The sequence below is a fragment of the Pelodiscus sinensis genome, chromosome 18 (assembly GCF_052426305.1).
Source record: "Pelodiscus sinensis isolate ZL-2025 chromosome 18, ASM5242630v1, whole genome shotgun sequence".
NCBI lineage: Eukaryota > Metazoa > Chordata > Testudines > Trionychidae > Pelodiscus > Pelodiscus sinensis.
In genome coordinates, this window is record NC_143069.1 from 35,673,408 (window position 1) to 35,699,700 (window position 26,293).

General features: G+C 70.7%; 1 protein-coding gene across 6 annotated transcripts in view; it reads left to right on the forward strand.

Moving 5' to 3' along the window:
- The window catches only part of FLNA (filamin A), a 67,067-nt gene that overhangs the window by 7,222 nt on the left and 33,552 nt on the right, over nucleotides 1-26,293 (forward strand). For all 6 annotated transcript variants that reach the window (XM_089770275.1, XM_089770274.1, XM_089770270.1 and 3 more), the window contains exons 2-8: nucleotides 15,702-16,069; nucleotides 20,222-20,470; nucleotides 21,615-21,712; nucleotides 22,296-22,443; nucleotides 22,557-22,675; nucleotides 25,315-25,392; nucleotides 26,050-26,212. In XM_089770275.1, the coding sequence (XP_089626401.1) occupies nucleotides 15,712-16,069; nucleotides 20,222-20,470; nucleotides 21,615-21,712; nucleotides 22,296-22,443; nucleotides 22,557-22,675; nucleotides 25,315-25,392; nucleotides 26,050-26,212 (1,213 nt within the window). In that variant the 5' untranslated portion in view covers nucleotides 15,702-15,711. The remainder of the gene's footprint in view (nucleotides 1-15,701; nucleotides 16,070-20,221; nucleotides 20,471-21,614; nucleotides 21,713-22,295; nucleotides 22,444-22,556; nucleotides 22,676-25,314; nucleotides 25,393-26,049; nucleotides 26,213-26,293) is intronic.

Here is a 26,293-nt window from a genome sequence, read left to right on the forward strand (position 1 = left end):
AGATACAGACACACGGGCCGTGTGGGGAAAGAGATACAGACACTCAGGGGCTGTGTGGGGAGAGCGAGGTACAGACACACAGGGGCTGTATGGGGAGAGCGAGATACAGACACACAGGGGCTGTATGGGGAGAGCGAGGTACAGACACACAGGGGCTGTGTGGGGAAAGAGATACAGACACACAGGGGCTGTATGGGGAGAGCGAGATACAGACACACGGGCCGTGTGGGGAAAGAGATACAGACACTCAGGGGCTGTGTGGGGAGAGCGAGGTACAGACACAGGGACTGTGTGCGGAGAGAGAGATACAGTCATGCAGGGGCTGTATGGGGAAAGAGATACAGACACACAGGGGCTGTGTGGGGAAAGAGATACAGACACACAGGGGCTGTATGGGGAGAGCGAGGTACAGACAGACAGGGGCTGTGTGGGGAGAGCGAGGTACAGACAGACAGGGGCTGTGTGGGGAAAGAGATACAGACACACAGGGGCTGTGTGGGGAGAGAGATACAGACACACAGGGGCTGTGTGGGGAAAGAGATACAGACACACAGGGACTGTGTGGGGAAAGCGAGGTACAGACACGGGCTGTGTGGGGAAAGCGAGGTACAGACACAGCGGCTGTGTGGGGAGAGAGATACAGACACAGGGGCTGCGTGGGGAAAGCAAGGTACAGACAGACAGGGGCTGCGTGGGGAAAGCGAGGTACAGACACAGGGGCTGTGTAGGGAGAGAGATACAGACAGGGGCTGTGTGGGGAAAGCAAGGTACAGACAGACAGGGGCTGTGTGGGGAAAGCGCGGTACAGACACAGGGGCTGTGTGGGGAGAGTGAGGTACAGACACAGGGGCTGTGTGGGGAGAGAGATACAGACACAGGGGCTGTGTGGGGAAAGCGAGGTACAGACACACAGGGACTGTGTGGGGAAAGCGAGGTACAGACACGGGCTGTGTGGGGAAAGCAAGGTACAGACAGACAGGGGCTGTGTGGGGAAAGCGAGGTACAGACACAGGGGCTGTGTGGGGAGAGAGATACAGACAGGGGCTGTGTGGGGAAAGCAAGGTACAGACAGACAGGGGCTGTGTGGGGAAAGCGAGGTACAGACAGACAGGGGCTGTGTGGGGAAAGCGAGGTACAGACACAGGGGCTGTGTGGGGAAAGCGAGGTACAGACAAAGGGGCTGTGTGGGGAAAGTGAGGTACAGACAGACAGGGGCTGTGTGGGGAAAGCGAGGTACAGACACAGGGGCTGTGTGGGGAAAGCGAGGTACAGACAGACAGGGATTGCGTGGGGAAAGCGAGGTACAGACAGACAGGGGCTGTGTGGGGAAAGCGAGGTACAGACAGACAGGCGCTGTGTGGGGAAAGCGAGGTACAGACAGACAGGGGCTGTGTGGGGAAAGCGAGGTACAGACAGACAGGGGCTGTGTGGGGAAAGCGAGGTACAGACAGACAGGCGCTGTGTGGGGAAAGCGAGGTACAGACAGACAGGGGCTGTGTGGGGAGAGCGAGGTACAGACAGACAGGCGCTGTGTGGGGAAAGCGAGGTACAGACACAGGGGCTGTGTGGGGAAAGCGAGGTACAGACACAGGGGCTGTGTGGGGAGAGCGAGGTACAGACAGACAGGCGCTCTGTGGGGAAAGCGAGGTACAGACAGACAGGGGCTGTGTGGGGAAAGCGAGGTACAGACAGACAGGGGCTGTGTGGGGAAAGCGAGGTACAGACAGACAGGCGCTGTGTGGGGAAAGCGAGGTACAGACAGACGGGGGCTGTGTGGGAAAAGCGAGGTACAGACACAGGGGCTGTGTGGGGAAAGCGAGGTACAGACAGACAGGCGCTGTGTGGGGAAAGCGAGGTACAGACAGACAGGCACTGTGTGGGGAAAGCGAGGTACAGACAGACGGGCTGTGTGGGGAGAGCGAGGTACAGACAGACAGGCGCTGTGTGGGGAAAGCGAGGTACAGACAGACAGGGGCTGTGTGGGGAAAGCAAGGTACAGACAGACAGGCGCTGTGTGGGGAAAGCGAGGTACAGACAGACAGGGGCTGTGTGGGGAAAGCGAGGTACAGACACAGGGGCTGTGTGGGGAAAGCGAGGTACAGACAGACAGGCGCTGTGTGGGGAAAGCGAGGTACAGACAGACAGGGGCTGTGTGGGGAAAGCGAGGTACAGACAGACAGGGGCTGGGTGGGGAAAACGAGGTACAGACAGACAGGGGCTGTGTGGGGAAAGCGAGGTACAGACAGATAGGCGCTGTGTGGGGAAAGCGAGGTACAGACAGACAGGCGCTGTGTGGGGAAAGCGAGGTACAGACAGACAGGGGCTGTGTGGGGAGAGCGAGGTACAGACAGACAGGCGCTGTGTGGGGAAAGCGAGGTACAGACAGACAGGGGCTGTGTGGGGAAAGCGAGGTACAGACAGACAGGCGCTGTGTGGGGAAAGCGAGGTACAGACAGACAGGCACTGTGTGGGGAGAGCGAGGTACAGACAGACAGGCGCTGTGTGGGGAAAGCGAGGTACAGACACAGGGGCTGTGTGGGGAGAGCGAGGTACAGACACAGGGGCTGTGTGGGGAAAGCGAGGTACAGACAATGGGGCTGCGTGGGGAGAGCGAGGTACAGACACAGGGGCTGTGTGGGGAAAGCGAGGTACAGACAGACAGGGGCTGTGTGGGGAAAGCGAGGTACAGACACAGGGGCTGTGTGGGGAGAGCGAGGTACAGACACAGGGGCTGTGTGGGGAAAGCGAGGTACAGACAGACAGGGGCTGTGTGGGGAAAGCGAGGTACAGACAGACGGGCTGTGTGGGGAAAGCGAGGTACAGACAGACAGGGGCTGTGTGGGGAAAGCGAGGTACAGACACGGGCTGTGTGGGGAAAGCGAGGTACAGACAGACAGGGGCTGTGTGGGGAAAGCGAGGTACAGACAGACAGGCGCTGTGTGGGGAAAGCGAGGTACAGACAGACAGGGGCTGTGTGGGGAAAGCGAGGTACAGACAGACGGGCTGTGTGGGGAAAGCGAGGTACAGACACGGGCTGTGTGGGGAGAGCGAGGTACAGACAGACAGGGGCTGTGTGGGGAAAGCGAGGTACAGACAGACAGGGGCTGTGTGGGGAAAGCGAGGTACAGACAGACGGGCTGTGTGGGGAAAGCGAGGTACAGACAGACAGGCGCTGTGTGGGGAAAGCGAGGTACAGACAGACAGGGGCTGTGTGGGGAAAGCGAGGTACAGACAGACAGGCGCTGTGTGGGGAAAGCGAGGTACAGACAGACAGGCGCTGTGTGGGGAAAGCGAGGTACAGACAGACAGGGGCTGTGTGGGGAAAGCGAGGTACAGACACAGGGGCTGTGTGGGGAGAGCGAGGTACAGACACAGGGGCTGTGTGGGGAAAGCGAGGTACAGACAGACAGGGGCTGTGTGGGGAAAGCGAGGTACAGACAGACGGGCTGTGTGGGGAAAGCGAGGTACAGACAGACAGGGGCTGTGTGGGGAAAGCGAGGTACAGACACGGGCTGTGTGGGGAGAGCGAGGTACAGACAGACGGGCTGTGTGGGGAAAGCGAGGTACAGACAGACAGGCGCTGTGTGGGGAAAGCGAGGTACAGACAGACAGGCGCTGTGTGGGGAAAGCGAGGTACAGACAGACAGGCGCTGTGTGGGGAAAGCGAGGTACAGACAGACAGGGGCTGTGTGGGGAAAGCGAGGTACAGACAGACGGGCTGTGTGGGGAAAGCGAGGTACAGACAGACAGGGGCTGTGTGGGGAAAGCGAGGTACAGACACGGGCTGTGTGGGGAGAGCGAGGTACAGACAGACGGGCTGTGTGGGGAAAGCGAGGTACAGACAGACGGGCTGTGTGGGGAAAGCGAGGTACAGACAGACAGGCGCTGTGTGGGGAGAGCGAGGTACAGACAGACAGGGGCTGTGTGGGGAAAGCGAGGTACAGACAGACAGGGGCTGTGTGGGGAAAGCGAGGTACAGACAGGCGCTGTGTGGGGAAAGCGAGGTACAGACAGACAGGGGCTGTGTGGGGAAAGCGAGGTACAGACACAGGGGCTGTGTGGGGAGAGCGAGGTACAGACAGACAGGCGCTGTGTGGGGAAAGCGAGGTACAGACAGACAGGGGCTGTGTGGGGAAAGCGAGGTACAGACAGACGGGCTGTGTGGGGAAAGCGAGGTACAGACAGACAGGGGCTGTGTGGGGAAAGCGAGGTACAGACAGACGGGCTGTGTGGGGAAAGCGAGGTACAGACACGGGCTGTGTGGGGAAAGCGAGGTACAGACAGACAGGGGCTGTGTGGGGAAAGCGAGGTACAGACACAGGGGCTGTGTGGGGAAAGCGAGGTACAGACAGACAGGCGCTGTGTGGGGAAAGCGAGGTACAGACAGACAGGCGCTGTGTGGGGAGAGCGAGGTACAGACACAGGGGCTGTGTGGGGAAAGCGAGGTACAGACAGACAGGCGCTGTGTGGGGAAAGCGAGGTACAGACACGGGCTGTGTGGGGAAAGCGAGGTACAGACAGACAGGGGCTGTGTGGGGAAAGCGAGGTACAGACACAGGGGCTGTGTGGGGAAAGCGAGGTACAGACAGACAGGCGCTGTGTGGGGAAAGCGAGGTACAGACAGACAGGCGCTGTGTGGGGAAAGCGAGGTACAGACAGACAGGGGCTGTGTGGGGAAAGCGAGGTACAGACACGGGCTGTGTGGGGAGAGCGAGGTACAGACAGACGGGCTGTGTGGGGAAAGCGAGGTACAGACAGACGGGCTGTGTGGGGAAAGCGAGGTACAGACAGACAGGCGCTGTGTGGGGAAAGCGAGGTACAGACAGACAGGCGCTGTGTGGGGAAAGCGAGGTACAGACAGACAGGGGCTGTGTGGGGAAAGCGAGGTACAGACAGACAGGGGCTGTGTGGGGAAAGCGAGGTACAGACAGACAGGCGCTGTGTGGGGAAAGCGAGGTACAGACAGACAGGCGCTGTGTGGGGAAAGCGAGGTACAGACAGACGGGCTGTGTGGGGAAAGCGAGGTACAGACACAGGGGCTGTGTGGGGAAAGCGAGGTACAGACAGACGGGCTGTGTGGGGAAAGCGAGGTACAGACACAGGGGCTGTGTGGGGAAAGCGAGGTACAGACAGACAGGCGCTGTGTGGGGAAAGCGAGGTACAGACAGACAGGGGCTGTGTGGGGAAAGCGAGGTACAGACAGACAGGCGCTGTGTGGGGAAAGCGAGGTACAGACAGACGGGCTGTGTGGGGAAAGCGAGGTACAGACAGACGGGCTGTGTGGGGAAAGCGAGGTACAGACAGACGGGCTGTGTGGGGAAAGCGAGGTACAGACAGACAGGCGCTGTGTGGGGAAAGCGAGGTACAGACAGACGGGCTGTGTGGGGAAAGCGAGGTACAGACAGACGGGCTGTGTGGGGAAAGCGAGGTACAGACAGACGGGCTGTGTGGGGAAAGCGAGGTACAGACAGACAGGCGCTGTGTGGGGAAAGCGAGGTACAGACACGGGCTGTGTGGGGAAAGCGAGGTACAGACAGACAGGGGCTGTGTGGGGAGAGCGAGGTACAGACAGACAGGCGCTGTGTGGGGAAAGCGAGGTACAGACAGACGGGCTGTGTGGGGAAAGCGAGGTACAGACAGACAGGCGCTGTGTGGGGAAAGCGAGGTACAGACACAGGGGCTGTGTGGGGAAAGCGAGGTACAGACAGACGGGCTGTGTGGGGAAAGCGAGGTACAGACAGACAGGGGCTGTGTGGGGAAAGCGAGGTACAGACACGGGCTGTGTGGGGAAAGCGAGGTACAGACAGACAGGGGCTGTGTGGGGAAAGCGAGGTACAGACAGACAGGCGCTGTGTGGGGAAAGCGAGGTACAGACAGACAGGCGCTGTGTGGGGAAAGCGAGGTACAGACAGACAGGGGCTGTGTGGGGAAAGCGAGGTACAGACAGACAGGCGCTGTGTGGGGAAAGCGAGGTACAGACACAGGGGCTGTGTGGGGAAAGCGAGGTACAGACAGACGGGCTGTGTGGGGAAAGCGAGGTACAGACAGACGGGCTGTGTGGGGAAAGCGAGGTACAGACAGACAGGCGCTGTGTGGGGAAAGCGAGGTACAGACAGACGGGCTGTGTAGGGAAAGCGAGGTACAGACAGACGGGCTGTGTGGGGAAAGCGAGGTACAGACAGACGGGCTGTGTGGGGAAAGCGAGGTACAGACAGACAGGCGCTGTGTGGGGAAAGCGAGGTACAGACACGGGCTGTGTGGGGAAAGCGAGGTACAGACAGACAGGGGCTGTGTGGGGAGAGCGAGGTACAGACAGACAGGCGCTGTGTGGGGAAAGCGAGGTACAGACAGACGGGCTGTGTGGGGAAAGCGAGGTACAGACAGACAGGCGCTGTGTGGGGAAAGCGAGGTACAGACACAGGGGCTGTGTGGGGAAAGCGAGGTACAGACAGACGGGCTGTGTGGGGAAAGCGAGGTACAGACAGACAGGGGCTGTGTGGGGAAAGCGAGGTACAGACACGGGCTGTGTGGGGAAAGCGAGGTACAGACAGACAGGCGCTGTGTGGGGAAGGCGAGGTACAGACAGACAGGCGCTGTGTGGGGAAAGCGAGGTACAGACAGACAGGCGCTGTGTGGGGAAAGCGAGGTACAGACAGACAGGGGCTGTGTGGGGAAAGCGAGGTACAGACAGACAGGCGCTGTGTGGGGAAAGCGAGGTACAGACAGACAGGCTGTGTGGGGAAAGCGAGGTACAGACAGACAGGCGCTGTGTGGGGAAAGCGAGGTACAGACAGACGGGCTGTGTGGGGAAAGCGAGGTACAGACAGACAGGCGCTGTGTGGGGAGAGCGAGGTACAGACAGACAGGGGCTGTGTGGGGAAAGCGAGGTACAGACAGACAGGGGCTGTGTGGGGAAAGCGAGGTACAGACAGACAGGCTGTGTGGGGAAAGCGAGGTACAGACAGACAGGTGCTGTGTGGGGAAAGCGAGGTACAGACAGACAGGCGCTGTGTGGGGAAAGCGAGGTACAGACAGACGGGCTGTGTGGGGAAAGCGAGGTACAGACAGACAGGCGCTGTGTGGGGAAAGCGAGGTACAGACAGACAGGCGCTGTGTGGGGAAAGCGAGGTACAGACAGACAGGGGCTGTGTGGGGAGAGCGAGGTACAGACAGACAGGTGCTGTGTGGGGAAAGCGAGGTACAGACAGACAGGCGCTGTGTGGGGAAAGCGAGGTACAGACAGACGGGCTGTGTGGGGAAAGCGAGGTACAGACAGACAGGCGCTGTGTGGGGAAAGCGAGGTACAGACAGACAGGCGCTGTGTGGGGAAAGCGAGGTACAGACAGACAGGCGCTGTGTGGGGAAAGCGAGGTACAGACAGACAGGCGCTGTGTGGGGAAAGCGAGGTACAGACAGACAGGCGCTGTGTGGGGAAAGCGAGGTACAGACAGACAGGCGCTGTGTGGGGAAAGCGAGGTACAGACAGACGGGCTGTGTGGGGAAAGCGAGGTACAGACAGACAGGCGCTGTGTGGGGAGAGCGAGGTACAGACAGACGGGCTGTGTGGGGAGAGCGAGGTACAGACAGACGGGCTGTGTGGGGAAAGCGAGGTACAGACACGGGCTGTGTGGGGAAAGCGAGGTACAGACAGACAGGCGCTGTGTGGGGAAAGCGAGGTACAGACAGACGGGCTGTGTGGGGAAGGCGAGGTACAGACAGACAGGCGCTGTGTGGGGAAAGCGAGGTACAGACAGACAGGCGCTGTGTGGGGAAAGCGAGGTACAGACAGACAGGGGCTGTGTGGGGAAAGCGAGGTACAGACAGACAGGGGCTGTGTGGGGAAAGCGAGGTACAGACAGACAGGCGCTGTGTGGGGAAAGCGAGGTACAGACAGACGGGCTGTGTGGGGAAGGCGAGGTACAGACAGACAGGCGCTGTGTGGGGAGAGCGAGGTACAGACAGACAGAGGGTGTGTCAGAGTCTGGGAATGGGCCACGGGGGAGGGATCACTTGATTCCCTGTTGTGTTCACGCCCTCTGGGGCCCCGGGCCTGGGCCGCTGTTGGCAGGTTCCTGGGCTGCATGGACGTTGCTCTGACCGAGTCTGGCCGCTGTGGTGGTTTTATGGGCATGGGGAGCGAGATGCACAGACAGACGGACGGACAGGAGCAGACAGGAGTGTGGGGAGGGGGATGCATGGGGAGCAGAGCACAGACAGTCACGGGGGGGGGCAGTGGGTGTTGTGAGGGCTCAGCCACATGGACACATTAACTTCGCCTTGTGGCCACCAGGGGGCGCCCACCTCTGATTCCCCTCTGTGACTCAGGGTGTGGCCGTAACAGACCTCCATGTGGCCCCCACATTTCCCCCATCCCCTCACTCCCGCCCCGCAGCCCCCCAGCCCTGAAGGTGCCCCTCACTCCTGACCCCCGGCCCCTCCCCCCAGCCCTGCCAGTGCCCCTCACTCCTGACCCCCGGCCCCTCCCCCCCAGCCCTGCCAGTGCCCCTCACTCCTGACCCCCGGCCCCTCCCCCCAGCCCTGCCAGTGCCCCTCACTCCTGACCCCCGGCCCCTCCCCCCAGCCCTGCCAGTGCCCCTCACTCCCGACCCACAGCCCCTGGCCCCCCAGCCCTGCCAGTGCCCCTCACTCCGAACCACAGCCCCTGCCCCCAGCCCTGCCAGTGCCCCTCACTCCCGACCCACAGCCCCTGCCCCCAGCCCTGCCAGTGCCCCTCACTCCTGACCCCGGCCCCTCCCCCCCAGCCCTGCCAGTGCCCCTCACTCCTGACCCCCGGCCCCTCCCCCCAGCCCTGCCAGTGCCCCTCACTCCTGACCCCCGGCCCCTCCCCCCAGCCCTGCCAGTGCCCCTCACTCCTGACCCCCGGCCCCTCCCCCCAGCCCTGCCAGTGCCCCTCACTCCTGACCCCCGGCCCCTCCCCCCCAGCCCTGCCAGTGCCCCTCACTCCTGACCCCCGGCCCCTCCCCCCAGCCCTGCCAGTGCCCCTCACTCCTGACCCCCGGCCCCTCCCCCCAGCCCTGCCAGTGCCCCTCACTCCCGACCCACAGCCCCTGCCCCAGCCCTGCCAGTGCCCCTCACTCCTGACCCCCGGCCCCTCCCCCCAGCCCTGCCAGTGCCCCTCACTCCTGACCCCCGGCCCCTCCCCCCCAGCCCTGCCAGTGCCCCTCACTCCTGACCCCCAGCCCCTCCCCCCCAGCCCTGCCAGTGCCCCTCACTCCTGACCCCCGGCCCCTCCCCCCAGCCCTGCCAGTGCCCCTCACTCCTGACCCCCGGCCCCTCCCCCCCAGCCCTGCCAGTGCCCCTCACTCCCGACCCACAGCCCCTGCCCCCAGCCCTGCCAGTGCCCCTCACTCCTGACCCCCGGCCCCTCCCCCCCAGCCCTGCCAGTGCCCCTCACTCCTGACCCCCGGCCCCTCCCCCCAGCCCTGCCAGTGCCCCTCACTCCTGACCCCCGGCCCCTCCCCCCCAGCCCTGCCAGTGCCCCTCACTCCTGACCCCCGGCCCCTCCCCCCCAGCCCTGCCAGTGCCCCTCACTCCCGACCCACAGCCCCTGCCCCCAGCCCTGCCAGTGCCCCTCACTCCTGACCCCCCGGCCCCTCCCCCCCAGCCCTGCCAGTGCCCCTCACTCCTGAACCCCGGCCCTTCCCCCCCAGCTCTGCCAGTGCCCCTCACTCCCGACCCACAGTCCCTGCCCCCAGCCCTGCCAGTGCCCCTCACTCCCGACCCACAGCCCCTGCCCCCAGCCCTGCCAGTGCCCCTCACTCCCGACCCACAGCCCCTGCCCCCCAGCCCTGCCAGTGCCCCTCACTCCGAACCACAGCCCCTGCCCCCAGCCCTGCCAGTGCCCCTCACTCCCGACCCACAGCCCCTGCCCCCAGCCCTGCCGGTGCCCCTCACTCCCGACCCACAGTCCCTGCCCCCAGCCCTGCCAGTGCCCCTCACTCCCGACCCACAGCCCCTGCCCCCCAGCCCTGCCGGTGCCCCTCACTCCGAACCACAGCCCCTGCCCCCAGCCCTGCCGGTGCCCCTCACTCCCGATCCACAGTCCCTGCCCCCAGCCCTGCCAGTGCCCCTCACTCCCGACCCACAGCCCCTGCCCCCCAGCCCTGCCAGTGCCCCTCACTCCGAACCACAGCCCCTGCCCCCAGCCCTGCCAGTGCCCCTCACTCCCGACCCACAGCCCCTGCCCCCAGCCCTGCCGGTGCCCCTCACTCCCGACCCACAGTCCCTGCCCCCAGCCCTGCCAGTGCCCCTCACTCCCGACCCACAGCCCCTGCCCCCCAGCCCTGCCGGTGCCCCTCACTCCGAACCACAGCCCCTGCCCCCAGCCCTGCCAGTGCCCCTCACTCCCGACCCACAGCCCCTGCCCCCCAGCCCTGCCGGTGCCCCTCACTCCGACCCGCAGCCCCTGCCCCCAGCCCTGCCGGTGCCCCTCACTCCCGATCCACAGCCCCTGCCCCCAGCCCTGCCAGTGCCCCTCACTCCCGACCCACAGCCCCTGCCCCCAGCCCTGCCGGTGCCCCTCACTCCCGACCCACAGCCCCTGCCCCCAGCCCTGCCGGTGCCCCTCACTCCCGACCCACAGCTCCTGCCCCCAGCTCTGCCAGTGCCCCTCACTCCTGACCCACAGCCCCTGCCCCCAGCCCTGCCGGTGCCCCTCACTCCCGACCCACAGCCCCTGCCCCCAGCCCTGCCGGTGCCCCTCACTCCTGACCCACAGCTCCTGCCCCCAGCCCTGCCAGTGCCCCTCACTCCTGACCCACAGCCCCTGCCCCCCAGCCCTGCCGGTGCCCCTCACTCCTGACCCACAGTCCCTGCCCCCCAGCCCTGCCAGTGCCCCTCACTCCTGACCCACAGCCCTTGCCCCGCAGCCCTGCCTTGCCCTGCCCCCACCCCTTCACGTCCCCCATGGTGTTGCACAACCCCAGGGCTGTGGGGTCTGGGCCATGGTGCTGTGGCTGGGGTGTGTCCGGAAGGCTGGGCGGTGTCCCCCCAGCAGCGCTGAGTCACAGTGTGGGGCTCCGGGAGGGGGAGGGGTTAACAGCCCCCTGTCCCCGGGAGAGGGAGGCACAGAGCTGTGGGGAGTTTTCACATGGGATGAGGGTCACAGGCTGCGACAGGCCCAGGGAGGGGTCTGAAATCAGCCCAAGTGGGGGGTGGGGCAAGGACCCAGGCCGGGGGGAGGTGAGGGTCAGGGACCCAGGCCGGGGGAGGTCAGGGTCAGGGATCCAGGCCGGGGGAGGTCAGGGTCAGGGACCCAGGCCGGGGGAGGTCAGGGTCAGGGACCCAGGCCGGGGGGAGCTTAGGGTCAGGGATCCAGGCCGGGGGAGGTGAGGGTCAGGGACCCAGGCCGGGGGGAGGTCAGGGTCAGGGATCCAGGCCGGGGGGAGGTGAGGGTCAGGGACCCAGGCCGGGGGGAGGTGAGGGTCAGGGACCCAGGCCGGGGGGAGGTCAGGGTCAGGGACCCAGGCCGGGGGAGGTGAGGGTCAGGGACCCAGGCCGGGGGGAGGTGAGGGTCAGGGATCCAGGCTGGGGGGACATTAGGGTGAGGGATCCAGGCCGGGGGAGGTCAGGGTCAGGGACCCAGGCCGGGGGGAGGTCAGGGTCAGGGATCCAGGCTGGGGGGACATTAGGGTCAGGGATCCAGGCCGGGGGAGGTGAGGGTCAGGGATCCAGGCTGGGGGGACATTAGGGTCAGGGATCCAGGCCGGGGGAGGTGAGGGTCAGGGACCCAGGCCGGGGGCAGGTCAGGGTCAGGGATCCAGGCCGGGGGGAGGTCAGGGTCAGGGACCCAGGCCGGGGGGAGGTGAGGGTCAGGGACCCAGGCCGGGGGGAGGTCAGGGTCAGGGATCCAGGCCGGGGGGAGGTCAGGGTCAGGGACCCAGGCCGGGGGGAGGTGAGGGTCAGGGACCCAGGCCGGGGGGAGGTCAGGGTCAGGGATCCAGGCCGGGGGGAGGTCAGGGTCAGGGACCCAGGCCAGGGGAGGTGAGGGTCAGGGACCCAGGCCGGGGGGAGGTCAGGGTCAGGGATCCAGGCTGGGGGGACATTAGGGTCAGGGACCCAGGCCGGGGGAGGTGAGGGTCAGGGACCCAGGCTGGGGGGAGCTTAGGGTCAGGGACCCAGGCCGGGGGAGGTCAGGGTCAGGGACCCAGGCCGGGGGGAGGTCAGGGTCAGGGACCCAGGACGGGGGAGGTGAGGGTCAGGGACCCAGGCCGGGGGAGGTGAGGGTCAGGGACCCAGGCCGGTGGGAGGTCAGAGTCAGGGACCCAGGCCGGGGGGAGGTCAGGGTCAGGGACCCAGGCCGGGGGAGGTCAGGGTCAGGGACCCAGGCCGGGGGAGGTCAGGGTCAGGGAGCCAGGCTGGGGGGAGGTCAGGGTCAGAGATCCAGGCCGGGGGAGGTCAGGGTCAGAGATCCAGGCCGGGGGAGGTCAGGGTCAGAGATCCAGGCTGGGGGAGGTCAGGGTCAGGGACCCAGGCCGGGGGAGGTCAGGGTCAGGGACCCAGGCCGGGGGAGGTCAGGGTCAGGGACCCAGGCCGGGGGAGGTCAGGGTCAGGGAACCAGGCCGGGGGAGGTCAGGGTCAGGGACCCAGGCCGGGGGGAGGTCAGGGTCAGGGACCCAGGCCGGGGGAGGTGAGGGTCAGGGACCCAGGCCGGGGGGAGGTGAGGGTCAGGTACCCAGGCCGGGGGGAGGTCAGGGTCAGGGACCCAGGCCGGGGGGAGGTGAGGGTCAGGGACCCAGGCCGGGGGAGGTGAGGGTCAGGGACCCAGGCCGGGGGAGGTGAGGGTCAGGGATCCAGGCCGGGGGAGGTCAGGGTCAGGGACCCAGGCCGGGGGAGGTGAGGGTCAGGGACCCAGGCCGGGGGGAGGTGAGGGTCAGGGACCCAGGCCGGGGGAGGTCAGGGTCAGGGACCCAGGCCGGGGGAGGTGAGGGTCAGGGACCCAGGCCGGGGGGAGGTGAGGGTCAAGGACCCAGGCCGGGGGGAGGTCAGGGTCAGGGACCCAGGCCGGGGGAGGTCAGGGTCAGGGACCCAGGCCGGGGGAGGTCAGGGTCAGGGACCCAGGCCGGGGGGAGGTCAGGGTCAGAGATCCAGGCCGGGGGGAGGTCAGGGTCAGAGATCCAGGACGGGGGGAGGTCAGGGTCAGGGATCCAGGCCGGGGGGAGGTCAGGGTCAGAGATCCAGGACGGGGGGAGGTCAGGGTCAGGGATCCAGGCCGGGGGAGGTGAGGGTCAGGGACCCAGGCCGGGGGAGGTCAGAGTCAGGGACCCAGGCCGGGGGAGGTGACGGTCAGGGATCCAGGCCGGGGGGAGGTGAGGGTCAAGGACCCAGGCCGGGGGAGGTCAGGGTCAGGGACCCAGGCCGGGGGGAGGTCAGGGTCAGGGACCCAGGCCGGGGGGAGGTCAGGGTCAGGGATCCAGGCTGGGGGGAGGTCAGGGTCAGGGACCCAGGCTGGGGGGACATTAGGGTCAGGGATCCAGGCCGGGGGGAGGTCAGGGTCAGGGACCCAGGCCGGGGGGAGGTCAGGGTCAGGGAGCCAGGCCGGGGGGAGGTCAGGGTCAGGGACCCAGGCTGGGGGAGGTCAGGGTCAGGGATCCAGGCCGGGGGAGGTCAGGGTCAGGGATCCAGGCCGGGGGAGGTCAGGGTCAGGGACCCAGGCCGGGGGGAGGTCAGGGTCAGGGAGCCAGGCTGGGGGGAGGTCAGGGTCAGGGAGCCAGGCCGGGGGGAGGTGAGGGTCAGGGACCCAGGCCGGGGGAGGTCAGGGTCAGGGATCCAGGCCGGGGGGAGGTGAGGGTCAGGGACCTAGGCCGGGGGAGGTCAGGGTCAGGGATCCAGGCCGGGGGGAGGTGAGGGTCAGGGACCTAGGCCGGGGGAGGTCAGGGTCAGGGATCCAGGCCGGGGGAGGTCAGGGTCAGGGAGCCAGGCTGGGGGGAGGTCAGGGTCAGGGACCTAGGCCGGGGGAGGTCAGGGTCAGGGATCCAGGCCGGGGGGAGGTCAGGGTCAGGGATCCAGGCCGGGGGGAGGTGAGGGTCAGGGACCTAGGCCGGGGGAGGTCAGGGTCAGGGATCCAGGCCGGGGGAGGTCAGGGTCAGGGATCCAGGCTGGGGGGAGGTCAGGGTCAGGGATCCAGGCCGGGGGGAGGTCAGGGTCAGGGAGCCAGGCTGGGGGGAGGTCAGGGTCAGGGACCCAGGCTGGGGGAGGTCAGGGTCAGGGACCCAGGCCAGGGGGAGGTCAGGGTCAGGGATCCAGGCCGGGGGAGGTCAGGGTCAGGGATCCAGGCCGGGGGAGGTCAGGGTCAGGGAGCCAGGCTGGGGGGAGGTCAGGGTCAGGGAGCCAGGCTGGGGGGAGGTCAGGGTCAGGGATCCAGGCTGGGGGGAGGTCAGGGTCAGGGAGCCAGGCCAGGGGGAGGTCAGGGTCAGGGATCCAGGCTGGGGGGAGGTCAGGGTCAGGGACCCAGGCTGGGGGAGGTCAGGGTCAGGGACCCAGGCTGGGGGGAGGTCAGGGTCAGGGACCCAGGCTGGGGGGAGGTCAGGGTCAGGGAGCCAGGCTGGGGGGAGGTCAGGGACCCAGGCCGGGGGAGGTCAGGGTCAGGGATCCAGGCCAGGGGAGGTCAGGGTCAGGGACTTAGGCCAGACTGGGGGGAGGTGAGGGTCAGGGATCCAGGCCGGGGGGAGGTCAGGGTCAGGGATCCAGGCCGGGGGAGGTCAGGGTCAGGGATCCAGGCCGGGGGAGGTCAGGGTCAGGGATCCAGGCTGGGGGGAGGTGAGGGTCAAGGACCCAGGCTGGGGGGAGGTCAGGGTCAGGGACCCAGGCCGGGGGGAGGTCAGGGTCAGGGACCCAGGCTGGGGGGAGGTGAGGGTCAGGGACCCAGGCCGGGGGAGGTCAGGGTCAGGGATCCAGGCCGGGGGGAGGTGAGGGTCAGGGACCCAGGACGGGGGGAGGTGAGGGTCAGGGAGCCAGGCTGGGGGGAGGTCAGGGTCAGGGACCCAGGCCGGGGGAGGTCAGGGTCAGGGATCCAGGCTGGGGGGAGGTCAGGGTCAGGGACCCAGGCTGGGGGGAGGTCAGGGTCAGGGACCCAGGCCGGGGGCAGGTGAGGGTCAGGGAGCCAGGCCGGGGGAGGTGAGGGTCAGGGACCCAGGCCGGGGGGAGGTGAGGGTCAGGGACCCAGGACGGGGGGAGGTGAGGGTCAGGGAGCCAGGCCGGGGGGAGGTCAGGGTCAGGGACCCAGGCCGGGGGAGGTCAGGGTCAGGGACCCAGGCCGGGGGAGGTCAGGGTCAGGGATCCAGGCCGGGGGGAGGTCAGGGTCAGGGAGCCAGGCCGGGGGAGGTCAGGGTCAGGGACCCAGGCCGGGGGAGGTCAGGGTCAGGGACCCAGGCCGGGGGAGGTCAGGGTCAGGGACTTAGGCCAGGCCCATCTGAGAGCCTGTGGGAGGCCCCCCAGCTCTTCTCCTGCGGGGTCCCTGACAGCTCCCCTCCTCTCCCGGCCCCGCCCCGCCGGGTTCTCCCGATGTCAGGAGCCCAGTGGCCAGTGCGCGTGTGGACGTGACTCGGCGTCCGGCTGCTCCTCACTCCCCGCTCTCCTTGTCCCTGCGGGAGAGGGGTCCCCGCGGGCGGGGCGGGGGGCAGGGCCACGGGGCGGGGCGGGGCGGCCTCTGGGGCGGGCCCTGACGCTCCGGTCCCGCCCAGGCCCGCTATAATGAGCGGCCCCCAAGGCCGGGCGCAGGCCGGCGCGGCGGCGGGCGAGGCGGCAGCAGCAGCGGAGATGCCGGCCACCGAGAAGGACCTGGCGGAGGACGCGCCCTGGAAGCGGATCCAGCAAAACACGTTCACACGCTGGTGCAACGAGCACCTGAAGTGCGTGCACAAGCGCATCGCCAACCTGCAGGCGGACCTGGCCGACGGGCTGCGGCTCATCGCGCTGCTCGAGGTGCTGAGCCAGAAGAAGCTGGGGCGCAAGTACAACCAGCGCCCCACCTTCCGCCAGATGCAGCTGGAGAACGTGTCGGTGGCGCTGGACTTCCTGGAGCGCGAGAACATCAAGCTGGTCTCCATCGGTCAGCGCTGGGGGCCCCGGGGGTGGGGCCGGGGGGGCTCCCACGGGTAACGGGGGGCCGGAGCTCTCCGGGGGGCTCCTACGGGTAACGGGGGGGCTCCCACGGGTAACGGGGGGCTCACCGGGGGGGGCTCCCACGGGTAACGGGGGGCCGGAGCTCTCCGGGGGGGCTCCCACGGGTAACGGGGGGGCCGGAGCTCTCCGGGGGGCTCCCACGGGTAACGGGGGGGCTCCCACGGGTAACGGGGGAGCTCCCACGGGTAACGGGGGGCTCACCGGGGGGGGCTCCCACGGGTAACGGGGGGGCCGGAGCTCTCCGGGGGGCTCCCACGGGTAACGGGGGGGCTCCCACGGGTAACGGGGGGCTCACCGGGGGGGCTCCCACGGGTAACGGGGGGCTCTCCGGGGGGCTCCCACGGGTAACGGGGGGCTCTCCGGGGGGGGCTCCCACGGGTAACGGGGGGCTCTCCGGGGGGGGCTCCCACGGGTAACGGGGGGCCGGAGCTCTCCGGGGGGGGCTCCCACGGGTAACGGGGGGCTCTCCGGGGGGGCTCCCACGGGTAACGGGGGGCCGGAGCTCTCCGGGGGGCCTCCCACGGGTAACGGGGGGGCAGGGGGGGCTCCCACGGGTAACGGGGGGGCCGGAGCTCTCCGGGGGGCCGGGGGCGGCTCCCACGGGTAACGGGGGGCCGGGGGTTCTCCGGGGGGGCTCCGACGGGTAACGGGGGGGCAGGGGCGGCTCCCACGGGTAACGGGAGGACCCGGGAGTGGCCGGGGGGGCTCCGGGGACGCTCCCGGGGGGACTCACACGAGTAACGGGCTGTCCGAGGGGACCCGGAGAAGGGCGCGGGGACGGGCCAGGGGCCCGATACCGGGGAGCCCTGTAGAACTGGAGGGGTTTGGGGTCGGGCAGCGTCTCTGAGCGGAGTGGGGCCGGGCGCGTAGGGACGTGTTCTCCGGGCCCGCGGATCCTGGATCCCTTGTGGGAGGGAGCCCCGGGCCTGTGCAGGCTCCGGGGGGGCGCTCTGGACCTGCGGCTTGGAGACGGGCCGGGGAGCTACTGGGGGTGTGCCCCAGCAAGGGGGGCTGCGGGGCGCGGGCCGGGCCGGGGGGCGGAGGATGGGAGCTCCCTTGTGCAGCCTGTAACAAAGGCTGGGAGGGGGCGGGCCCCGTTTCTCATCCCAGGAATGCGCCGTTAACCCCGCCGGGCCGGGATGGGGGCGCATTGTGGGGCCCCTTCGCGGGCAGCTCACGAGATCTGCGGCCCGGCGGGGGGAGGGAGGCTACAGGGGTGTCTGGGCCCGGCGGGGGGAGGGAGGCTACAGGGGGGTGTGGGTCCGGCGGGGGGAGGGAGGCTACAGGGGTGTCTGGGCCCGGCGGGGGGAGGGAGGCTACAGGGGGGTGTGGGCCCGGCGGGGGGGGGGGAGACTACAGGGGGGGTCTGGGCCCGGCGGGGGGAGGGAGGCTGCAGGGGGTGTAGGCCCGGCGGGGGGGGGGAGGCTACAGGGGGGTGTGGGCCCGGCGGGGGGGGGAGGCTTCAGGGGGGTGTGGGCTCGGCGGGGGGAGGGAGGTTGCAGGGAGGTGTGGGCTCAGCGGGGGGAGGGAGGTTGCAGGGAGGTGTGGGCTCGGCGGGGGGAGGGAGGTTGCAGGGAGGTGTGGGCTCGGCGGGGGGAGGGAGGTTGCAGGGAGGTGTGGGCCTGACGGGGGGAGGGAGGCTGCAGGGGGTGTAGGGCCGGCGGAGGGGGGGGGGAGGCTGCAGGGGGTCTGGGCCCGGCGGGGGGGGGAAGGCTGTAGGGGGTCTGGGCGCTGTAGGGGGGGGTTGCGGGGGGGGAGGCTGCAGGGGGTCTGGGCCCGGCGGGGGGGGGGGGAAGGCTGCAGGGGGTCTGGGCCCGGCGGGGGGGGGGGTTGCGGGGGGGGAGGCTGCAGGGGGTCTGGGCCCGGCGGGGGGAGGGAGGCTGCAGGGGGTGCAGGGCCGGCGGGGGGGGGGAGGCTGCAGGGGGTCTGGGCCCGGCAGGGGGAGGGAGGCTGCAGGGGGTCTGGGCCCGGCGGGGGGTCTGGGACCGGCGGGGGGGGGGGAAGGCTGCAGGGGGTCTGGGCCCGGCGGGGGGGGTTGCGGGGGGGGGGGAGGCTGCAGGGGGTCTGGGCCCTGGGGGGGGTTGCGGGGGGGGGGGAGGCTGCAGGGGGTCTGGGCCCGGCGGGGGGTCTGGGCCCGGCGGGGGGGGGGGAAGGCTGCAGGGGGTCTGGGCCCGGCGGGGGGGGCTGCAGGGGGTCTGGGCCCTGCATTGGGGGGGGCGGGAAAGCAGAGAGATTGAAGTTTCCCAAGAGGCGGGGGGCCTGGCCCCTCCGTAGGCGCTGAGCCGGGGGCAGCCATGGGCTCCCAGCCTCTCTGGCTAATGGGGAGAGCGAGGGGCCTTGCGGGGCTGCTCCCATTTGCAGTGGGAGCGGCTGGGCTGGGAACTCCCCGCTCTCCGCGTTCGGAGCCCTGGGGGGCGGGGCCTGGGGACTCCCCCTACTGGGGCGGGGGGGGGGCGCAGGATCCTTCGGGAGGAGCCGGTGTCTGGCGGCCGATCCATATAAGGATAAAAAATGTTGGAGCGTCGGGCGGAGCCTCCGGGAATGGGGGGAGGGGCGGGTCATCCCCTAAAATAGGGGGGAAGATGCCGGCAGAACCCCTCCCCCGTGCCCTGGGCATACCCCCCTGGCAGAGAGAGGGGTGGGGCCACCCAGCCAAGACCCCCCTCCCCCGCAGAGCTCCTTCCGTGGGGCAGCCCATACTGGGGCTGGTGGCCTGGGCTCTGCGGGCTCTGGGACAGGAGGGGTCCAGGGGCCCGAGCAGGGAGGCAGACAACTTGATTTGCCCAAGAAGACTTGTGGGTCTGGAGCAAAGGGCACCAGCCCCACTGCCCCTCGCTCCTGCCCCCCAGCCCTGCCGCCGCCCCTCGCTCCTGCCCCCCAGCCCTGCCGCCGCCCCTCACTCCTGCCCCCCAGCCCTGCCGCCGCCCCTCGCTCCTGCCTCCCAGCCCTGCCCCCCAGCCCTGCCGCTGCCCCTCGCTCCTGCCCCCCAGCCCTGCTGCTGCCCCTCGCTCCTGCCCCCCAGCCCTGCCCCCCAGCCCTGCCGCCGCCCCTCGCTCCTGCCCCCCAGCCCTGCCGCTGCCCCTCGCTCCTGCCTCCCAGCCCTGCCCCCCAGCCCTGCCGCCGCCCCTCGCTCCTGCCTCCCAGCCCTGCCCCCCAGCCCTGCCGCCGCCCCTCGCTCCTGCCTCCCAGCCCTGCCCCCCAGCCCTGCCGCCGCCCCTCGCTCCTGCCCCCCAGCCCTGCCGCTGCCCCTCGCTCCTGCCCCCCAGCCCTGCCCCCCAGCCCTGCCGCCGCCCCTCGCTCCTGCCCCCCAGCCCTGCCGCCGCCCCTCGCTCCTGCCCCCCAGCCCTGCCCCCCAGCCCTGCCGCCACCCCTCTCTCTTGAGCTGCACCCCTGTCATCTGGGCTGTTTGTGCCAGCTCAGCCCCCCCCTCCTGCCTGGGCCCCCAGCCAGCCTCACGAGGGGGAGGGGATTGGGAAGAGAGGATGGAGGCAGCCTGGGAAGTAGCTTCCTCTAGGGCAGGGCAGAAACACTGAACGTGGTGATGGCTGGAGTCCCCCTGCTCCCCAGCCCCACCGGTGCCCCCCCACTCCCGTCCCATGGCCCCTGCCCCCCAGCCCCGCCGGTGCCCCCCCACTCCCGTCCCGCAGCCCCTGCCCCCAGCCCCGCCGGTGCCCCCCCACTCCCGTCCCGCGGCCCCTGCCCCCCAGCCCCGCGGTGCCCCCCCAGCCCCGCCGGTGCCCCCCCACTCCCGTCCCGCGGCCCCTGCCCCCCAGCCCCGCCGGTGCCCCCCCACTCCCGTCCCGCGGCCCCTGCCCCCCAGCCCCGCCGGTGGCCCCCCACTCCCGTCCCGCGGCCCCTGCCCCCCAGCCCCGCCGGTGGCCCCCACTCCCGTCCCGCGGCCCCTGCCCCCCAGCCCCGCCGGTGCCCCCCCACTCCCGTCCCGTGGCCCCTGCCCCCCAGCCCCGCCGGTGCCCCCCCACTCCCGACCCACGGCCCCTGGCAGGCCCCGTCCTGATTGTGGCGGGTCTGGATGGGGGGCTGTGCGGGGAGGCAGCCCCATATTGACCCTCCCCCCCAGACAGCAAGGCCATCGTGGACGGGAACCTGAAGCTGATCCTGGGGCTGATCTGGACGCTGATCCTGCACTACTCCATCTCCATGCCCATGTGGGACGAGGAGGACGAGGAGGAGGCCAAGAAGCAGACGCCGAAGCAGCGGCTGCTGGGCTGGATCCAGAACAAGCTGCCCGAGCTGCCCATCACCAACTTCAGCAAGGACTGGCAGAGCGGGCGGGCCCTGGGCGCCCTCGTGGACAGCTGCGCCCCCGGTGAGGGGCCGGGCCCCGGGGGAGTCCAGGGGGAGGGGGCTGTGCCCAGGGGGTAGTGGGGGGCTGGGCCCCGGGGGAGTCCAGGGGGAGGGGGCTGTGCCCAGGGGGTAGTGGGGGGCTGGGCCCCGGGGGAGTCCAGGGGGAGGGGGCTCTGCCCAGGGGGTAGTGGGGGGCCGGGCCCCGGGGGAGTCCAGGGGGAGGGGGCTGTGCCCAGGGGGTAGTGGGGGGCTGGGCCCAGGGGGAGTCCAGGGGGAGGGGGCTGTGCCCAGGGGGTAGTGGGGGGCTGGGCCCAGGGGGAGTCCAGGGGGAGGGGGCTCTGCCCAGGGGGTAGTGGGGGGCTGGGCCCCGGGGGAGTCCAGGGGGAGGGGGCTGTGCCCAGGGGGTAGTGGGGGTTTGGGCCCCGGGGGAGTCCAGGGGGAGGGGGCTGTGCCCAGGGGGTAGTGGGGGGCTGGGCCCCGGGGGAGTCCAGGGGGAGGGGGCTCTGCCCAGGGGGTAGTGGGGGGCCGGGCCAGGGGGAGTCCAGGGGGAGGGGGCTGTGCCCAGGGGGTAGTGGGGGGCCGGGCCCCGGGGGAGTCCAGGGGGAGGGGGCTCTGCCCAGGGGGTAGTGGGGGGCCGGGCCCAGGGGGAGTCCAGGGGGAGGGGGGCTCTGCCCAGCAGGGAGTGGGGGGCCGGGCCCCGGGGGAGTCCAGGGGGAAGGGGCTCTGCCCAGGGGGTAGTGGGGGGCCGGGCCCCGGGGAGTCCAGGGAGAGGGGGGGCTCTGCCCAGGGGGTAGTGGGGGGCTGGGCCCCGGGGGAGTCCAGGGGGAGGGGGCTCTGCCCAGGGGGTAGTGGGGGGCTGGGCCCCGGGGGAGTCCAGGGAGAGGGGGGGCTCTGCCCAGGGGGTAGTGGGGGGCCGGGCCCCGGGGGAGTCCAGGGAGAGGGGAGCTCTGCCCAGGGGGTAGTGGGGGGCTGGGCCCTAAGGGGGCACTAGGCTTGCTGGGGGCATTGGTCCCTCCCACAGGGCATTGTGGGGACAGCGTCTGGCCCTTGGAGTCAGGGAGGGGGGCTCAGGCAGTTGGACAGGGCCCCTCCGTGGGTCGGCAGGAGCTGGGGCCCCGACGGGAGATGGAGCCGTTCGGTGTCACTGATGGGCCCACTCCCCCCAGGTCTCTGTCCTGACTGGGACTCCTGGGATGCCAGCAAACCTGTCAGCAATGCCCGTGAGGCTATGCAGCAAGCGGATGACTGGCTGGGCATCCCGCAGGTGGGTGCTGCGCCCTGTGGCCGGGCTGGGGTGCTGGAGGCACCTGGGGGATGTCGGGGCAGTCTAGGGGTACAGGGTGGCCAGAGGCTGCAGGGCGCAGAGCAGCCAGGGGGACCTGTGGTAGCTTGGGGGAGACTAGGAGGTGGGTGGCTGTGGGGTGGAGGGATCTGTGGGGTGGGGCAGCTGGGGGGCTGCAGGGGGAGAGGACTGGGGACAGGTGGCTGTGGGGTGAGGCAGCTGGGGGACTGCAGGGGGAGAGGACTGGGGACAGGTGGCTGTGGGGTGGGGGGGATCTGTGGGGTGAGGCAGCTGGGGGGCTGCAGGGGGAGAGGGCTGGGGACAGGTGGCTGTGGGGTGGGGGGGATCTGTGGGGTGAGGCAGCTGGGGGGCTGCAGGGGGAGAGGGCTGGGGACAGGTGGCTGTGGGGTGGGGGGGATCTGTGGGGTGAGGCAGCTGGGGGGCTGCAGGGGGAGAGGGCTAGGGACAGGTGGCTGTGGGGTGGGGGGGATCTGTGGGGTGAGGCAGCTGGGGGGCTGCAGGGGGCGCCTGGGGTATGGCCCAGCCTGACCCCCATCCCATGCAGGTGATCACACCAGAGGAGATCGTGGACCCCAACGTGGACGAACACTCGGTCATGACCTACCTGTCCCAGTTCCCCAAGGCCAAGCTGAAAGCGGGCGCCCCCCTGCGGCCCAAGTTGAACCCAAAGAAGGCCCGAGCGTACGGCCCTGGTGAGTCCTGGGTGGGTCCTGGAGCCTGGCCCCTCCATGCCCCGTGTGGCTAGCCCCCCATTGCCACAGCGGGCCTGACTCCGCCCCCTCTCTGGGCCTGACTCCGCCCTCAGGAATTGAACCCACTGGGAACATGGTGAAGAGGAAGGCAGAATTCACGGTGGAGACCATCAGCGCTGGCCAGGGCGATGTCCTGGTCTACGTGGAGGACCCAGCTGGGCACAGAGAAGAGGTGGGAGCCCAGGGCCAGGCTGGCGGGGGCTGCGGGATGGGGCTGAGGGGCACCGGCAGGGCTGGGGGCGGGGGCTGCGGGACGGGGGTGAGGGGCGCCGGCAGGGCTGGGGGAGGGGCTGTGGGATGGGAGTGAGGGGCGCTGGTGGGGGGCAGGGGCTGTGGGTCGAGAGTGAGGGGCACTGGCGGGGCTGGGGGCAGGGGCTGAGGGGCGCCGGCGGGGCTGGAGGCAGGGGCTCTGGGTCAGGGTGAGGGGCGCCGGCGGGGGGCAGGGGCTCTGGGTCAGGGTGAGGGGCGCCGGTGGGGGGCAGGGGCTGTGGGTCGGGAGTGAGAGGCGCTGGCGGGAGGCAGGGGCTCTGGGTTGGGGTGAGGGGCACTGGCGTGGGGCAGGGGCTGCGGGATGGGGGTGAGGGGCACTGGCAGGGCTGGGGGGGAGGGGCTGCGGGATGGGGGTGAGGGGCACCGGCAGGGCTGGGGGCAGGGGCTGTGAGTTGGGAGTGAGGGGCACTGGTGGGGGGCAGGGGCTGTGGGTCGGGGTGAGGGGCGCCGGCGGGGGGCTGTGGGTCGGGGTGAGGGGCGCCGGCGTGGTGTAGGGGCTGCGGGATGGGGGTGAGGGGCACTGGCAGGGCTGGGGGGGAGGGGCTGCGGGATGGGGGGTGAGGGGCACCGGCAGGGCTGGGGGCGGGGGCTGCGGGACGGGGGTGAGGGGCGCCGGCAGGGCTGGGGGAGGGGCTGTGGGATGGGAGTGAGGGGCGCTGGTGGGGGGCAGGGGCTGTGGGTCGAGAGTGAGGGGCACTGGCGGGGCTGGGGGCAGGGGCTGAGGGGCGCCGGCGGGGCTGGAGGCAGGGGCTCTGGGTCAGGGTGAGGGGCGCCGGCGGGGGGCAGGGGCTCTGGGTCAGGGTGAGGGGCGCCGGTGGGGGGCAGGGGCTGTGGGTCGGGAGTGAGAGGCGCTGGCGGGAGGCAGGGGCTCTGGGTTGGGGTGAGGGGCACTGGCGTGGGGCAGGGGCTGCGGGATGGGGGTGAGGGGCACTGGCAGGGCTGGGGGGGAGGGGCTGCGGGATGGGGGTGAGGGGCACTGGCAGGGCTGGGGGCAGGGGCTGTGAGTTGGGAGTGAGGGGCACTGGTGGGGGGCAGGGGCTGTGGGTCGGGGTGAGGGGCGCCGGCGGGGGGCTGTGGGTCGGGGTGAGGGGCGCCGGCGTGGTGTAGGGGCTGCGGGATGGGGGTGAGGGGCACTGGCAGGGCTGGGGGGGAGGGGCTGCGGGATGGGGGTGAGGGGCACCGGCAGGGCTGGGGGCGGGGGCTGAGGGGCACTGGCAGGGCTGGGGGCAGGGGCTGTGAGTTGGGAGTGAGGGGCACTGGTGGGGGGCAGGGGCTGTGGGTCGGGGTGAGGGGCGCCGGCGGGGCGCTGTGGGTCGGGGTGAGGGGCGCCGGCGGGGGGCTGTGGGTCGGGGTGAGGGGCACTGGTGGGGGGCAGGGGCTGTGGGTCGGGGTGAGGGGCGCCGGTGGGGGGCTGTGGGTCGGGGTGAGGGGCGCCGGCGGGGGGCAGGGGCTGTGGGTCGGGGTGAGGGGCACTGGTGGGGGGCAGGGGCTGTGGGTCGGGGTGAGGGGTGCCGGCGGGGGGCTGTGGGTCGGGGTGAGGGGCGCCGGCGGGGGGCTGTGAGTTGGGAGTGAGGGGCACTGGTGGGGGGCAGGGGCTGTGGGTCGGGGTGAGGGGCACCGGCGGGGGGCAGGGGCTGTGGGTCGGGGTGAGGGGCGCCAGCGGGGGGCTGTGGGTCGGGGTGAGGGGCGCCGGCGGGGGGCAGGGGCTGTGGGTCGGGGTGAGGGGCGCCGGCGGGGGGCTGTGGGTCGGGGTGAGGGGCGCCGGCGGGGGGCTGTGGGTCGGGGTGAGGGGCGCCGGCGGGGGGCAGGGGCTGTGGGTCGGGGTGAGGGGCACCGGCGGGGGGGCAGGGGCTGTGGGTCGGGGTGAGGGGCGCCGGCGGGGGGCAGGGGCTGTGGGTCGGGAGTGAGGGGCACTGGTGGGGGGCAGGGGCTGTGGGTCGGGGTGAGGGGCGCCGGCGGGGGGCTGTGGGTCGGGGTGAGGGGCGCCGGCGTGGGGTAGGGGCTGCGGGATGGGGGTGAGGGGCACTGGCAGGGCTGGGGGGGAGGGGCTGCGGGATGGGGGTGAGGGGCACCGGCAGGGCTGGGGGCGGGGGCTGAGGGGCACTGGCAGGGCTGGGGGCAGGGGCTGTGAGTTGGGAGTGAGGGGCACTGGTGGGGGGCAGGGGCTGTGGGTCGGGGTGAGGGGTGCCGGCGGGGGGCAGGGGCTGTGGGTCGGGGTGAGGGGCGCCGGCGGGGGGCTGTGGGTCGGGGTGAGGGGCGCCGGCGTGGGGTAGGGGCTGCGGGATGGGGGTGAGGGGCACTGGCAGGGCTGGGGGGGAGGGGCTGCGGGATGGGGGTGAGGGGCACCGGCAGGGCTGGGGGCGGGGGCTGAGGGGCACTGGCAGGGCTGGGGGCAGGGGCTGTGAGTTGGGAGTGAGGGGCACTGGTGGGGGGCAGGGGCTGTGGGTCGGGGTGAGGGGTGCCGGCGGGGGGCAGGGGCTGTGGGTCGGGGTGAGGGGCGCCGGCGGGGGGCTCTGGGTCTCAGCTGTGCTTCCCCCGCAGGCCAAGGTCATTGCGAACAATGACAAGAACCGAACTTTCTCTGTCTCCTACGTCCCCAGAGTGACGGGCGTCCACAAGGTGCAATCCCACAGCAGGGCCCTGCGCAGCCTCGGGTCCCCTCTGCCCCCGGCCCTGCGAGGACCCGGTGCCCCCCCCCGGGTCCCCTCTGCCCCCGGCCCTGCGAGGACCCGGTGCCCCCCCCCCGGGTCCCCTCTGCCCCTGGCCCTGGAAGGACCCGGTGCCCCCCCCGGGTCCCCTCTGCCCCTGGCCCTGCGAGGACCCGGTGCCAGCCCCACTGACCCCTCTGCCCCCGGCCCTGGAAGGACCCGGTGCCCCCCCCCGGGTCCCCTCTGCCCCCGGCCCTGGAAGGACCCGGTGCCCCCCCCCCGGGTCCCCTCTGCCCCCGGCCCTGCGAGGACCCGGTGCCCCCCCCCCGGGTCCCCTCTGCCCCCGGCCCTGGAAGGACCCGGTGCCCCCCCCCCCGGGTCCCCTCTGCCCCCGGCCCTGGAAGGACCCGGTGCCCCCCCCCCCGGGTCCCCTCTGCCCCCGGCCCTGGAAGGACCCGGTGCCCCCCCCCCGGGTCCCCTCTGCCCCCGGCCCTGCGAGGACCCGGTGCCCCCCCCCCCGGGTCCCCTCTGCCCCCGGCCCTGCGAGGACCCGGTGCCCCCCCCGGGTCCCCTCTGCCCCCGGCCCTGCGAGGACCCGGTGCCGGCCCCACTGACCCCTGTTCCGCAGGTGACGGTGCTGTTCGCGGGGCAGCACATCGCCAAGAGCCCATTTGAGGTGGCGGTGGGCAAGTCTCAGGGTGACGCTGGGCGGGTGTCGGCCCAGGGGCCTGGCCTGGAGCCCTCGGGCAACATCGCCAACAAGGTTACCTCCTTCGAGGTCTTCACTGCCGGTGAGCGGGGCCTGCCACTGAGCCCTGGCTGGGGGAGCTGCCCGGGGGGGCGGGGCTGGGCCCTGGGTGGAGCAGAGGTTG